General features: G+C 44.5%; 1 protein-coding gene and 1 pseudogene across 1 annotated transcript in view; both read left to right on the plus strand.

Annotated features, from left to right (window-relative positions):
* Positions 1 to 14,169, plus strand: part of ASRGL1 (asparaginase and isoaspartyl peptidase 1) — a 37,589-nt gene extending 23,420 nt beyond the window's left edge. The window contains exons 4-6 of the mRNA XM_049779752.1: positions 9,676 to 9,794; positions 12,190 to 12,300; positions 13,882 to 14,169. Coding sequence (XP_049635709.1) covers positions 9,676 to 9,794; positions 12,190 to 12,300; positions 13,882 to 14,093 — 442 coding nt within the window. The 3' untranslated portion in view covers positions 14,094 to 14,169. The remainder of the gene's footprint in view (positions 1 to 9,675; positions 9,795 to 12,189; positions 12,301 to 13,881) is intronic.
* LOC126019456 (uncharacterized) lies at positions 5,635 to 5,779 on the plus strand (annotated as a pseudogene).
* Positions 14,170 to 15,345: the final 1,176 nt, after the last annotated feature.

The following is a 15,345-nucleotide window of genomic DNA, read 5'->3' on the forward strand; positions in this document are numbered from 1 at the left end:
ATATAATTGGGGGCAGAGTGATAGGCACAGCGAGTAGGCATTTGCCTTGCACACAGCTGACCTTGGTTCAATCCCCAGCATCCTATCTGGTTCCTTGAGCCCGCCAGGAGTAATTTCAGAACACAGTCAAGTAGCCCCTGAGCACTGCTAAGTGTGGCCCAAACATCAAAAGACTAAAATAAAAAATTATGATCATTAATAATAATTCATGTTTGACTCTATTATAAGAAATCATTTTGCATATTTTAGAAAAAACATTGAAATTTTGACTGCAAATATTTGGTTTGAGTTTCTAGTAACATACTACATACTTTTAAACATACTAACTTTTTTTACTCCCTAGATTATTGAAAAGGAATGAAAGTCAAGCATTTCATAGAAAAAGAATGCACTTTAACAACTCACAAAAGAAAAGCCAAAAGGGAAGAAAGAAGTTAAAAAGAAAAAATACTGTTCAAAGAAACAATCTGCTTGCATTTTTTTTTAAAGTAAAACATCAGTTTTCTTCCAGAACACATGCATAAAGTGGATAAATAAGACAGTGCAAATTCTTCATTCAGTGAAGATTAATCTCTGAAAATTAGGAGACAGAGAGTTAATACAAGGGCTAATGCACTTGCCTTGCATTCTGCCAGCCTCACTTCAATCTCCTGATACTCCATCTCATCAATGAGCACAAAGCCAGGAATGACTTCTAAATACCACTGGATGTGGCCCCAACCCCCTTCTCAGGAAAAAGAAAGAAAATTGGTAATATTACTTTTCATCAAATTATCAACTTGAACCAGTGCACATGAGTCCCCTGCAGTACCATGTTGTTTATCAAAGGAAGATTTCGTGGCTGATGAAGAAAAATCGCTCAAACAAGGAGGATATGTGCAGTTACTAGAATGGAGGAACAGACTGTTGAAACCAGAAAGCAAAAGCCATATAATGCCTCAAAGTAATATATTACTATTGAAAGACCGGTATTTTGAAATCTTTTTTCGTAAAATTCTCAGTTCAACCAGAATGCACTTTGGTCAGAACATATGTTGGTCAACCGACATTATAGTTATTGTTGCATACATCCTGTGAAGAAAATAAAGGTCCAAATCAATGAGCCTTTAATTGGATTCACAGCTGCTTTGTGTTAAGGGAAGAATTGGAAAAGCTCTTCAGTCTTAGGCATCATTATAAAAGGCTCTTCTAGGCAAGACTGTGATATTGAAGCTTGCATGGTTGGTAAAGCCAAAATTGGGTAACCAGAGTTTGACCAAATTTCCAGCTGTTTCTCTGGACATTCACCGCTTACAGTTTGAATCTGTATCCAGCCTTGGGCTGAGCCAACAGCGATGCTGCTATGGAACTATCAAGAGGCAAGATTTGCCTAGTGATGGACCAGCTAGAGAAAACAAAAAAAAATTAGTTGAATTCTGATAAGAGCTCAATGAAGACCTTAGAAAGAGCACATCATGAAATGAAGTTTGAATTTGCACTACTCCCTACAGTAATTTTAGATGACATTATCTCATTGATAAGCTTGAAGAGAGTCATAGAAAAACTTAACTTTGGCTCTTACCCATTTAAAAGGACTGCTGGTATTTTAAGTGTAGAAAAGAAAACCTAAAAGGTAAAATGTGCAAGAATAAAGGCAACAAAATTGGGGCCAGAGAGATAATACAGTGGATAAGGCACCTGCCTTGCTCGCAGCTGATCCAGGTTTATTTCCCAGGACCAAATATGGTTGGAATCACCAGATATGGACCCTGGCCCAGAGCTAAGAGTGAATTCTGTGTATAGCTGAGTGTTGCCAAAATAAAAAAAAAATTCCATATGCAACCACTCTTCAAGTCAGCTTCAATGGAGGTTGTTTTGTTGTTGTTATTCATTTTGAATAAGAATGAAGTATCAGGGTCCAAGCGATAGCACAGCAGTAAGGCCTTTGCCTTGCATGTGGCCAGCCCAGGACGGACTTGGGTTTGATTCCTTGCATCCCATATGGTCCCAAAGCTTGCCAGGAGCGATTTCTGAGTGCAGAGTCAGGAGTAATTCCTGAGTGCCACTGGGTGTGGCCACAAAACTAAATAAATAAATAAGTAAATAAAAAAGTTAAAAAAAAATATTTGAAGTGAGAATTGAACAAAATTCAACAACCAACATACTGCTATTTTTCGGGAGGGAAAGAAGGTGTGCTACCAGAATGGAAATCTGAAAGAACTTTGTATATTCTGCACAGATCCAAATACTGTTTAAGAGATGAGGGGAAATGAATTGTAATAAATGATTGTAAATCATTTGATCAGATTAAAATGCTTAGTACTATCTTCTGTGATAACAGTTTATGTAGTTCTATCTATAGAGGCACTTGAGTGTGGTGATGGAAAAATTCCCATTCTTTTACAAAGGCGTGTGTGTGTGTGTGTGTGTGTGTGTGTGTGTGTGTGTGTGTGTGTGTGTGTTTATATTTGTCTTTTGGAGGGGCACATCCAGCAGCACTCGGGTTACTTACTCCTTGGCTCTGTGCTCAAAAATTACTCCTGACAGGCTTGGGGACCATATGGAATGCCAGGGATCAAACCCAGGTCAGCTACATTTAAAGTAAATGCCCTATGTACTGTGCTATTGCTCTTGTCTCAAATGTGGTGGTTTGGTTTGGTTTGGCTTGGTTTGATTTGGGGGGCCATACCTAGTGGTATTCAAGGGTTACTCCTGGCTCTGCACTCAGAAACAGCTCCTGGCAGATTTGGGGACCATCTGGGGTGCAGGGATAGAACCTGAATCAACTGTGTGCATGACAAAGGCCCTACGTGCTATGCTATCACTCCAGCCCCAGACAAATGTGTTTCTTATTCTTTTTCTTTTTTGGTTTTTGGGCCACACCCATTTGATGCTCAGGGGTTACTCCTGGCTATGCGCTCAGAAATCGCCCCTGGCTTGGGGGGACCATGGGGGATTGAACCGAGGTCCATCCTACCACTTGCAAAGCAGACACCTTACCTCTAGCGCCACCTTCCCAGCCCCCAAATGTGTTTTCTTAACACAGCAATCATTCTGTGGACTCCTGCCTCAGCTGAATGAAGCATTGCCAAAATATAATTAATTTAAAAATTGCCAAGAGTGGGGCTGGAGCAATAGCATAGTAGTAGGGTGTTTGCCTTGCACATGGTCGAACCAGAATGGACCCGGGTTTGAGCCCCAGCATCCCATATGATCCCAAAAGCCTGCCAGGAGTGATTTCTGAACACAGAGCCAGGAATTACTCCTGAGTGCCGCTGTGTGGCCCAAAATCAAATAACCAAAAAAAAAAAAAAAAAAAAAAGTAATTGCCAAGAGCAACATTGAAAAATGGCTATTTTGCCTTGTTTTGTGTTTTTGACATCTTGTCTCAAAATTGCATGCAGTCAGGCCCGGAGAGATAGCACAGTGGTGTTTGCCTTGCAAGCAGCCAATCCAGGACCAAAGGTGGTTGGTTCGAATCCCGGTGTCCCATATGGTCCCCCGTGCCTGCCAGGAGCTATTTCTGAGCAGACAGCCAGGAGTAACCCCTGAGCATCGCCGGGTGGGGCCCAAAAACTAAAAAAAAAAAATAAAAAAAATTGCATGCAGTCAACTGAGGTTCGATTCCCAGCACCCCATGTGGTCTGTCTCCCAAGCATTAATGATTCCTGAGTGCACAAACAGGAAGAATAACCCCCTGAGTATCACAGGGTATGGCCCCGTAAATACGAAAACAAGGGGCTAGAGTGGTAACACAGCAGTAGGACATTTGCTTTACATGCTGTCTACCTGGAACTGAACCAGGTTCAATCCCCAAAATTCTATATGGTTCCCTATGCCTGCCAGGAGCGATTTCTGAGCCCAGAGCCAGGAGTAACCCCTGAGCACCACCAGTTGTGGTTAAAAAAAAAAAAAAAAAAGAATATGATCGGTGCTTCCTGAAGGAAAATGAGTTATGTGAAATCAAGCTATAATCATTTACGAGGGCCAAAGAGAGAATTTGCAAGAAGCCAACCCTGGTTCCATCCAAATTTCCCAAATACAGCCAATCCAGGACAGATCTAGTTTGATCCCTGGCATCCCAGATGTTCTCCCAGCCTGCCAGAATTGAGTTGAGCGCAGAACCAGGAGTAATTTCTGAGTGCCTCCAGGTGTGGCCCAAAAACAAAACAAAACAAAAAATTCCCAAATATTGCTCAGACTGACTCCTGAACACAAAACCAGGCATAGCCCCTGCACACCCATGGATGTGGGCCCAAAGACAAAGGGGAAATTTCCAGGAGTTGGGTGTGTCTAGGTGGCAAGTTTCTCACTCCCACGCCAGCCTGTGAGGGGTCGGGGTGATCCCAGACATCATGAGATTGTCTCCTGGGAGAGTCAGTTCTGACAGAACAACACTCAGCTTTACCGTCTGTTTCAGGACACTCATCCTGGGGACAGGAGAGAACATGAGAACATGCTTTTAACGTGACTGAGCAGCAGTCTGTGAGCTGGCCTAAAGGATTGCAGCAATGACTGCAATTTTGTTCGCTGTTCACTGCCTATCAATGACTGTGACCATTTTGTATTTGTTTGTGGGTCATTCTCATCCTTGAATTTACCTTTTTTTGTCAATTTTCCCTCCAGTTGTTTTTAATCTTCTTACCAGTCTCTTCTTATGCTATTATATTTTAGAGAAGGCACACTATGGAGATGCTCAGAGATTACTCCTGTCTCTGCACTCAGAAATCATTCCTGGTAGTGCTTGGGTGGAGGTGGAGGAGACCATAGGAGATACCAGGGACCGAACCCAGATCAACCACATACAAGCCCTGACCTGCTGGACTATTGCTCCAACCCCTGTTATCTTTTTATATTTTAATGAGTCCAGACTTGCTGTTTTTTAATCTTAGTTTTCCTTTGCTTTTTATACTACTATTTTTTTTTTTGGTGTTGTAGGCCACACCCAGCAGTGTTCAGGGGTTACTCCTGGCTCTGCCCTCAGAAATCACTCCTGGCAAGCTCAGGGGACCACATGGAATGCTGGAAACCTAACTTTGGTCCATCCGGGTCAGCTGCTTGCAAGGCAAATGCCCTGCTGCTGTGCTATTGCTCCAGCCCCAATTTCCATTTCTCTTTGTCTTTTGATTTAATTTCTTTCTTTTTGTTGTTGTTGTTGATTTTTTTTTGGGGGGGTCACACCCAGCAGTGCTTAATGGTTACTCCTGGCTTTACGCTCAGAAATCGCCCCTGGCAGGCACAGGGGACCATACAGGATGCCGGGATTTGAATTACCATCCTTCTGCATGAAAGGCAAATGCCTTACCTCCATGCTATCTCTCCCGACCCTTGATTTAATTTCTTTGGGGACCACACCAACTTGCTCAGGGTTTTTTTTTCTTGCTCTACGCTCAGTCCTGGGAGACTAAGGGTTGACTGCATGAAAACAAAGTCTTAAACTGCTGTACTGTCACTCTGAACTCTACTTAATGGTGCTTTTGGCATGAGAGTTTGGGGGGGGGGGGGTTCCCTAAGTAAATACAGTTTCTCTCATCCTGATTAGTTTGAGACTAGAAACATACAAAGTACTGTCATCACAACATATTACCATCACCTGAATTTTCCTGAATTTTGTTTGCTTTGCAAACAAATGGAACTAAGAAATATTAGGGAGGAAAAAAGGGCTTCTGCCATGACTGGCACATGCCGAGCAGCTTGTTTGTCTTGCGTGCGGAATTGACATCAAGAGATTTTGGACTTTTGGACTTTTGGAGATTTTTGGACTCCTCGGCAGCTGGTGATCATTGATCCCGGCACCCCCCCAAAAAAAAGAAATATTAGGGAGGGGTTGGATATTTTGGGGGTTTAGGTCATAACTTGGGAGTTATTCCTGGCTCTGTATTCAGAAATCACTCCTGGCAGGCTCAGGGGGACCATATAGGATGCTTGGATCAAACCCAGGTTGGCCACATGAAAGTTGAATATCCTAACCACTGTGCGTCTCTCCGGCCCCTAGGAAACATTTTGTTGAACAATGCAAGATAGGGTTCCTGTTATATTTGAAGTAGAATGCTCCATTCTTTCCCTAAGCCCATGAATGTTCATTCTTCTCTCATAAGCTCCTTGTACAGTGCATAAACAGGCTTGCATGATCCATCAGTGTGGCCACACTGAATGTATGAGGACATGCCCATGTCAGTTGCTCCAGAATGTTCCTCACGTTTTCCATTTCCCGCGCCTCCCATAACCACTTCCCTGACTAGTAACACCAAAGCTGCAGAACTTTTTGTTGCCCATTGTTTTTGTTTGTTTGTTTTGGGGCCACACCCAGTGGTGCTCAGGGGTTACTTCCTGGCTCTGTGCTCAGGAATCACTCCTGGTGGGTTCAAAAATCATATGGGATGCAGAAAAAAAAAGAAAAAGAAAAAAATCATATGGGATGCCAGGGATCGAACCTGGGACTGCTGTGTGCAAGGCTAATACCCTACCCACTGTGCTATTGCTCTGACCCTGAATTGCCTGGGTTTGTTTTTGTTGGGTTTTTTTTTTTAGGGGGGAGGTGTTTTTTGTTTGTTGGTTTGGTTTGGTTTTGGGGCCACACCCGGTGATGCTCAGGGATTACTCCTGGCTCTGTGCTTAGAAATCGCTACATATGGGGGACCATATGGGACGCCGGGGAATCAAACTTCAGTCCATCCTAGGTCAGCCGCATGCAAGGCAGATGCCATACCACTGCGCTGCTGCTTTGGCTCCATGAATTGCCTGCTTTTGAACTTAATTCCAATGTAGTCTTACAAGAACCAGACACACGAGAGGGAAGGCACTTACTTTCCTTGCGTGTGATTGTAACCACCGTGATTCTGGTTCAAATCTCAGGCACCACATCATGGTCCCACAGAATATTGAACCAGAAATAACCCTTGAAGACTACTGGGTGTAACCCAACACCCTCCCTGTTGCCCCCCAAAATAAATAACTGCAATCATGTAGTATGCAGGTGGGGAAAGGCTTCTTTAATTTCTGAGTTTCATTTGCTCTGCAGTAATTCCTTCTGGTACCACTTCACAAATCCATCCCTAACCTTTGTGGCCACCCAGGCTGTTTTTAGTTTGCTGTTACTGCAAATAGAATAACCAGTAAACATCGTCAGGTTGGGTTTCATTTGTGGTGTTCCTGTCTCCATTCATGTAAGCAGATAATTATGGAATCAACTTTAGTAGAACCTGCCAAAGAGTTTGCCTAAAAGTGTGGGGGGGGGATGGATGTTGGTGCCAGTTTACATTTCTGGCAGGTCAGAAAGTGCATTCCAATTACCTCAAGAGTTCAGCTTTTGATGTACCTTTTTTTTCGTGTCTTTTTAGCTTACAGCTATGCTGGGTGTGTGTGTGTGTGTGTGTAATGAAGCGAATGATCATCACATTTACCAATTACCTCATATAGCAACACATCTTGGCTCTGGCATCCTCCCTTCTCACTTAGAATTGCCCAGAAGGGGCCGGAGCAACAGCACAGTGGAGAGGGCCTGGGTTTTATTCTCAGCATCCCATATGGTCCCCTAAGCCTGCCAGGAGTTATTTCTGAGCACAGAGCCAGGAGTAACCCCCTGAGCACCACCACCAATGGGTGTGGCCCAAAACCCAAAAATAAAAGTAAAGAATTGCCTGGAAGTAAGATGACCACATGGTTTATGGGACTTTATTTAAGAGTGAAAGGACAGGGCCATAGTGATTGTACAGTGGTAGGGCTTTTGCCTTGCACACAGTCAACCAGGATGGGCCTGGGTTTGATACCCAGCATCCCATATGGTCCCCTGAGCCTGCCAGGAGTTATTTCTGAGCGCAGAGCCAGGAGTAAACCCTGAGCACTATCGGGTGTGGCCCAAAAACAAAATTAAAAAAAAAAAAAAGAGTGAAAGGGTACTGCTAATTAAATCAGGACAAGGAACTAAGCAATAATACAGCAGGTATTTGCTGTGTTATACATATATTACATTATACATACATTATACATATATACATATATGTGTATTATACATACATTATAATACAGCATTTGCCTGGCACATGGCCAATCCAAGCTCAATCCCCGGCATTCCCTATGTTCCCCTGTGTAACCCCACCTCTCAATCTTCTTGTAACCTGACCTACAAGAAAGAGCCTCCCATTTCTGGGAGGGGTCTTGGGAGGTAACTAAAGGCTTTTGGCCAGAAGGGCAAAGGGATTTTGCCTGGATGGAGAATGGAGAGAAGGAAGCAGGAGGAGAGATGGCTGATGGAAGCTATGACGCAGGGCAAGCTGACAAGACCATGCTTAAATAGGTTTAAGATTATAGGCCACACATGTTGGCCAGGGCAAATAAAGCTGATATTTCTTGGAACCTCTGTAGATGATTTACTTGCCGCTACCTGAAAGAGCAGACCCGCCTGGAATGAAAACACGTGGTCTGGGCTGGAGGAGAAAGTCCCCCATCACCATCCACCTCCATCCAAGCCCATCCAAAGGGCCATCTTTAGTTACTTAATTCAACACCCCTGTGCACTGCCAGGAGAAATTCCTGAGGACAGAGCCAGGAGTGAGCCCCATGCATGTACCAAAAAACAAAACAACAACAGCAAACCAGGACAGCCAGCACAAATATGGTCTGTCTGTGGTGGCCAGAAGCGATCACAGCAGTTGATCACTCTGACCTCCAGCCACTCTGATTGAACCCTGTAATCACAGCGGCTCCCAGTAAGGGTTCATGGACTTTGCAAGCATGTTCTGGCTTTGGGAACATTTTTCTCTAGCAGTCTGCATGTTTTGATCTGTGTAAACAGTCCTTCTCCCCTCTTGTTACTATAGTCGCCTTCACTCTCACAACTATCTGGTAAAACCTGGAAGTTTCTCATTGATGTATTCTCCTTGATTCAAATGCAGCCTTCACTGAAAGAAGGGGCATTTTCCACTTGGGTACTTCTTTCATAGTCCCAGCATTTAAATTCTGACATTTGAGAGGTTCTGGTTTATGTGTCGTCCCTCATTTTATAGATGGGAATAGGAGATGCATTTAGAGAGTGACTCCTAAATTATAATGTTGAAATTGGTGGATTTAGAATTGGGCACATTGATGAAATTGAGGTAAAGTGGTATCCAGCAAGCTGATGCATTTAGAATAAGAAGGAAGTGGGACCAGAAAGATAGTTCAGCAGGGAAGGTGCTTGCTTTGCACGGCCGACCTGAATTCAATCCCCACCATCCCTGAGCACCACCAGGAGTGATTCCTGACAACAGACTCAGGAATAACCCCTGAGCACTGCCAGGTGTGGCCAAAAATGCAAAGAAAATAAGCAAACAGGCCACCTCCCCAAGTAGGAACATTGGAATCAAAGTATGTCCCATTGGCCAGTGGGAGTTTAATTTAGGTGGCACTAAACGACAGTGTTACTTGCATGAGGATTTGTTATCTTCAGCCTGTGACTTTTTTTTTTTTTTTGGTTTGTTTTTTTGGGCCACACCCAGCATTGCTCAGGGGTTACTCCTGGCTGTCTGCTCAGAAATAGCTTCTGGTAGGCACGGGGACCATATGGGACACTGGGATTCAAACCAACCACCTTTGGTCCTGGATCGGCTGCTTGCAAGGCAAACGCCACTGTGCTTACTCTTTTAGTTTTACTCTTTTACTTTTTTAGTTGTTTTTTTTTTTTCAGCCTGTGACTTTCTTTCTGTTTGTTTTTGGCAGAAACTTTGGAACCGTGGGCGCCGTCGCCTTAGACAGCAAAGGAAACGTGGCTTATGCCACCTCCACGGGGGGCACCATTAATAAAATGATGGGTCGAGTTGGGGACACACCCTGCATAGGTAAGCATCATTGACATAGCCTTTCTTCATTTCCCTCGTCTTGGTGATAACCTCAGAACTGAGGAGAGCAACAGTTGGGTTGGCAGGAATTTTTTTATGTCCTTTTTTATTGTCTCATTGTCTTGGTTAACCTAATTACTTGTAGTATTAACAGTTTCTGCTCTTGAGACACAAAGTTCCTGTCACCACTACCAAAATGCTTCAGACCCTCCATTACTAGTCTCTTCCCTTGTCACTTTGTCCCCTCCCAACCAGATATCTTCAGTGATTTGACTAAATCAAAACCAAAAATACAGGGCTTTTGCCTTGCTGGCACTCAACCCGGCTTCAATCCCCATCCTCCCATATGGTCCCTGAGACTGTCTGGAGTGATTTTTGAGGACAGAGCCAAGAGTAAGCTCCGAATACTGCCAGATGTGGCCCAAAAACCAACACACACACACACACACACACACACACACACACACACACACACACCTACATACAACTAAATTGGCTTTGCCTGGCAAAAGAAACTTGGGCTAAAATAAAAAATACCTGGCTAAATGGGAGAAAAAAGTCTGCATGCCATATATCAGATAAAGAACTACATTCCAAGATATAGAAAGCACAACATTCTAGAACTAAAACAACCAAAACCTAAAGATATATATAAACCACCACAAAAAATGTGGGCTGGAGAGGTAGTACTTGCCTTGCAAGCAAAAGACCCAGGTTTTATCCCCAATACCCCATAGGGTCCCTCCATACCCCACCAGGAATGACCCCACCAGGAATGATCCTTGTACATCCACAAAAATAACAGCAAGGACTTTAGAGATAGCATGGTGGCAGGGTGTTTGCCTTGCATGCAGAAGGACGGCGGTTCGAATCCCGGCATCCCATATGGTCCCCTGAGCCTGCCAGGAGCGATTTCTGAGTGTAGAGCCAGGGGTAACTCCCAAGAGCTGCTGGGTGTGACCCAAAAACCAAAATAAATAAATAATTGCAATCACTGTCACTATGTACCTTAAATATAACTGTGAATGGCTTGCAATTCACATTGGTCTCAATAAAGATTATATATAAAAAAATAGCAATGAGAGGACCAGGGAGATAACTCAAAAGGGTGGAAGTTCTTGCTTTACATGCAGAAAGCCCAGGTTTAACATAGTAACTAGAAGGGAAAAAAGGGAATGGAGTGATAGCATAGTGATAGGGTGTTTGCCTTGCATGTGGCTGACCCAGGATGGACAGTGGTTCGATCCCCAGCATCCATATGGTCCCCCGAGCCAGGAGCGATTTCTGAGCACAGAGCCAGGAGTAACCCCTGAACGTCACTAAGTGTGGCCCAAAAAAAACAAAAAAGAAAAGAAAAAAAGGGAGAGGAGAGATAGAAAGACAGAAAAGAAAAGTTTCTGCCATAGAGACAAACTGGGCATGGCTATCGGGTGGCAACGAACAGGAGAGTAACTGTAGAAAATGGTGGTGGGAAATGTACAGTGGTTAAAGGGATGAGTGTTGGGACATTGTAGGATGGAAACTCAACTAAAAAATAAAAAGCCCAGTTTTGATTATCACCCCACATGCTAGAAAAAAACACCTAGAGAGATCTGAGAGTAACCACCAGATACCCCCAGGCACCACCACAAGTATGCACACACCCCCAAACCAAAGCTGAATATTTAAGTTTCCAATGGCTGGATGCAAATATCCAGAAACTGACATGATCTACGACATTGCCATCTCACCCCAGAGATGTTCTTTTGGTGCTCAGGGGTGACTCCTGACTCTGTGCTCAGAAATCACTCCTGGCAGGCTCGGGGAACCGATTGGAATGCCAGGGATCTAACCCAGGTTGGCCACATACAAGGCAAACACCCTATCCACTCTGCTATCCCTCTGGCCCCAAACCGGAGATGTTCTGGGCATGAACGTTGAAGCCTCATTCCCAGGGGTGGTGCTGACTTGGAGCGAGTGGGCTCCATCCCATTCAGGAGAGGGTATTCTCCTGGTGCAGCTGAGCCCCTTCAGACCACAGCCTCCTAGTGCTGATTATTCCCCTGTAAGTTCTAGAGGACCACTGAGTCGTTAGCTGCTAATTCTTAGCCCCGTTTAGGACCTACTTACAGAGCACTATAGTGGCTGGCATCATACAGAGGCTTGAATTGCTTCTTTTTTTTTTTTTTTTGGTTTTTGGGCCATACCCGGCGGTGCTCAGGGGTCACTCCTGGCTGTCTGCTCAGAAATAGCTCCTGGCAGGCACGGGGGACCATATGGGACACCGGGATTGGAACCAACCACCTTTGGTCCTGGATCGGCTGCTTGCAAGGCAAACGCCACTGTGCTATCTCTCCGGGCCCTTGAATTGCTTCTTATCACTGCCCAGTTAGAATAGATCCCCTGTTTTGAGCAGGATCTGGAGGTTATGCAGACAATGACATTGGAGCCATTTCAACAACGGGGCATGGTGAAAGCATCCTGAGAGTGAATCTGGCGCGCCTCACCCTTTTCTTCGTGGAACAAGGTACGGACACAGCACATTGGTACCAGCAGGAAGCATGTTTAGGTGGAACCCCCTTTTAAAATTGCTGGAGAAGTAGCTGAAACCCATTTTTTATTTTATTTTATTGTTGGAGTGAAATGTTTTACTTTATATTTTCCCTCTTATTGGTTTTGTCACTAATTTGTAATTGTATCACTAGAGAAGTTCAGAATACTTTTTTAATTCATGTTTTGTTTGTTTGTTTGGGGGGGGGTCACACTCGGAGCCTCTCAGTGGTTACTCCTGGCTCTACACGCAAGAATAGCTCACAGCAGTGCTCGGAGGACCATATGAGATGCCAGGAGTTGAACCCAGGGTGTCCATGTGCAAGGCAAATGCCCTGCCCACTGAACTATCACTCTAGCCCCTAATTCATATCTTATTCTTGATTTAAACACCGTGGTTACAAGTTTGTTCATAATTCAGCTAGGTTTGTTATTTTATAGTATGAAAGTTGTTCATGTTTAAGTTTCAGTCATACAATGCACACCACCCTTCACCAGTTTCCTGCATATTTCCTGCCACCAAAGTCCCCAGTTTCCTTCCCACCCTCCCCACTGCCTGCCAGTAGAGCAGACACTTTCCTCTCTGTCTGTCTCTCTGTCATCTCTGTGTGTGTCTGTCTGTCTCTGTCTCTCTGTTTTTCCTCTGTCTCTGTGTCTGTTTCTTGTCTTTCTCCTTTGTGACTTGCAATATTATTACTGCAGGCCTATCATGCACATATCCCTTTATCTCCTTTCAGCCCCCAGTTCTTGTCCTGAGTGACCCTTCTTGTTGGATCCAAATATTGCTTCCCTCCCCCGCCCACATACACACACACACACACACACACACACACACACACACCATGAAAACTTTCTCTTCCTCCTTTCTGGAAAAGTGGATTTGCAGCGTCACCAGCTGCCTTTCATATCTCGGCCACAGAGTGGCAGTAGAGACAGGCTGCTCCTGCGTAGGCGAAAATGGGCTCTGGGCTTGGTGCTAGGAGAGCCTTGGACAGGGCCTTCTCCTGCTCTGACCTTTCACTTGGAACTTGGCTACACCTTTTGTGCAGGTGCTTTAATGGTCTGTTTCACTCTGGCTATCTTCTCTTGTTTGTATTTCCTCTCATTTATAGATATATATATACATATATATACATATATACATATATATATTTTAGTATATACTAAATATATATATATATATATATATGTTTATAGAAACCGGAGTGATAGCACAGTGGTAGGACATTTGCCTTATATGAGGCCAACACAGGATGAACTCAGTTTGATCCCCGGCATCCCTTAGGTCCCCCGACCTGCCAGGAGCGATTTCTGAGCTCAGAGACAGAGCACCGCTGGGTATGGCCCAAATAAATAAATATATGTTTATATATTTATAAATAAATGTTTTATATATCTTATATTTTATATGTATTTATATATTATATATTCTATATGACTAATATGACTATGTAAGTAATATATTCTGTATTTGTGTTTGTGTTTATATATGTTTGCATGTTTATATATGTATGTATAAAAATTTGTCATGAATATGTGTGTCATTTCTTGTTCTCAGGGAAGTCCCTGGAGGAAGCCGCAACGACATCCCTGGATTATATGAAGTCCAGGCTCAGCGGCCTGGGTGGTGTTATCTTGGTGAACAAAAGCGGCGACTGGGTGGTAAAGTGGACTTCAGCATCCATGCCCTGGGCTGCGGTGAAGAATGGCAAGCTGCACTGTGGCATTGACCTTGAGGACACCAGAACCACTGACCTGAAAATCTCTTGAGGACCATCTCCTAGGGTTGCTCGCCTGGTGTGGGGGTTTGGCCTTTAAGCAATTAGATCTAGAAATGGAAGAAAAACATGTCTGGCAGTCGTTTTGTTGCCTTGATCACTAAATATCAGGATGTGGGATTGAGAGGTAGATGCAGAAGAAGAGGAATGAAGAGAGGAATATCCAGGTTTTAAGGGGGGGGGCAAAATAAGGAGTCAGAGTGATAGCACAGAGGGGAGGGCATTTACTTTGCACTCGGATGACCAGGGTTTGATCCCCTGCATCCCATAGGGTTCCCCACCACCACCACCACCACCACCACCCAGCCTACCCGAAGTAATTTCTGAGCGCTGAGCCCCTGAGCATTGCCAGGTGTGGCCCAAAAACAAAAAAAGCTAAAAATAAGACGCATGAGAATGACCAGCTGCCAGTAGAGGGCGCTGCCTGCAGTTGTTTGGTGGAGGAAGTGCCTGGAACTGTAGCAGGGAGGAGGGCTGTATGTAGCCTGCAAAAGAGGGAGGAGGGTTAGGGTGCAAAAATGACCAGAATGGGGGGCTGCTCGGTCACAGGTATGCAGGACCCAGATGGGAAAAAAGAGGAGCTGGATAATAGATGTGAGAAAGGCAGGAGCCGAAGCACTGAGCAGAGAGACCCTTGCCCCACTCCCCCATCACTGAGGTTTATCCTGAGCCCAAAGACCAACAGGTCAGAGACGAGCTCGGTTTTTCCAAGACCTTCAGACCCACACACATGTCCAGACCCTCTAGGAACGCCCCCCAGCTCCCTAAATGGAACATGAAGTCACACTGAGGGTTTTAATCCACTCCCTGTGGTTCCCCCATGGGCCAACCTCCACCTATCAAATACCCTCTGGATCTTCACGCCTTCCAACAGACAGAACCTTGCAGAGGTGACTGAGGACTTAATGCCTTCCTAGACTATCCAGTGCTGTTGGTCCCTCTCCACACCAGCCCAATTTTGGGGTCTAGGGGTGTACTATGGCGAGCATAGTAAAGGAATTTGTTTCCCAGGTGGAGAAAATGTTGATTCTGCTCATTTCTCTTCATACTGGAAATATTCCTACTGTGACTTGTCTGTCACATTCTCCTTAACCCTTCAGACCCTACCTGCTCTTTACAAAGAAACTGCTTTTCTTGCTTCCAAGTGCCACTAATAAAGTATATTTTGAAAGAAGAACAGTGTGGCTCAGAGTCACTGCTGATCATGGTAGCCCTGGGCCTGCCAGTTGAGATTGGAACCCACA

The sequence above is a fragment of the Suncus etruscus genome, chromosome 9 (assembly GCF_024139225.1).
Source record: "Suncus etruscus isolate mSunEtr1 chromosome 9, mSunEtr1.pri.cur, whole genome shotgun sequence".
Classification (NCBI taxonomy): Eukaryota; Metazoa; Chordata; class Mammalia; order Eulipotyphla; family Soricidae; genus Suncus; species Suncus etruscus.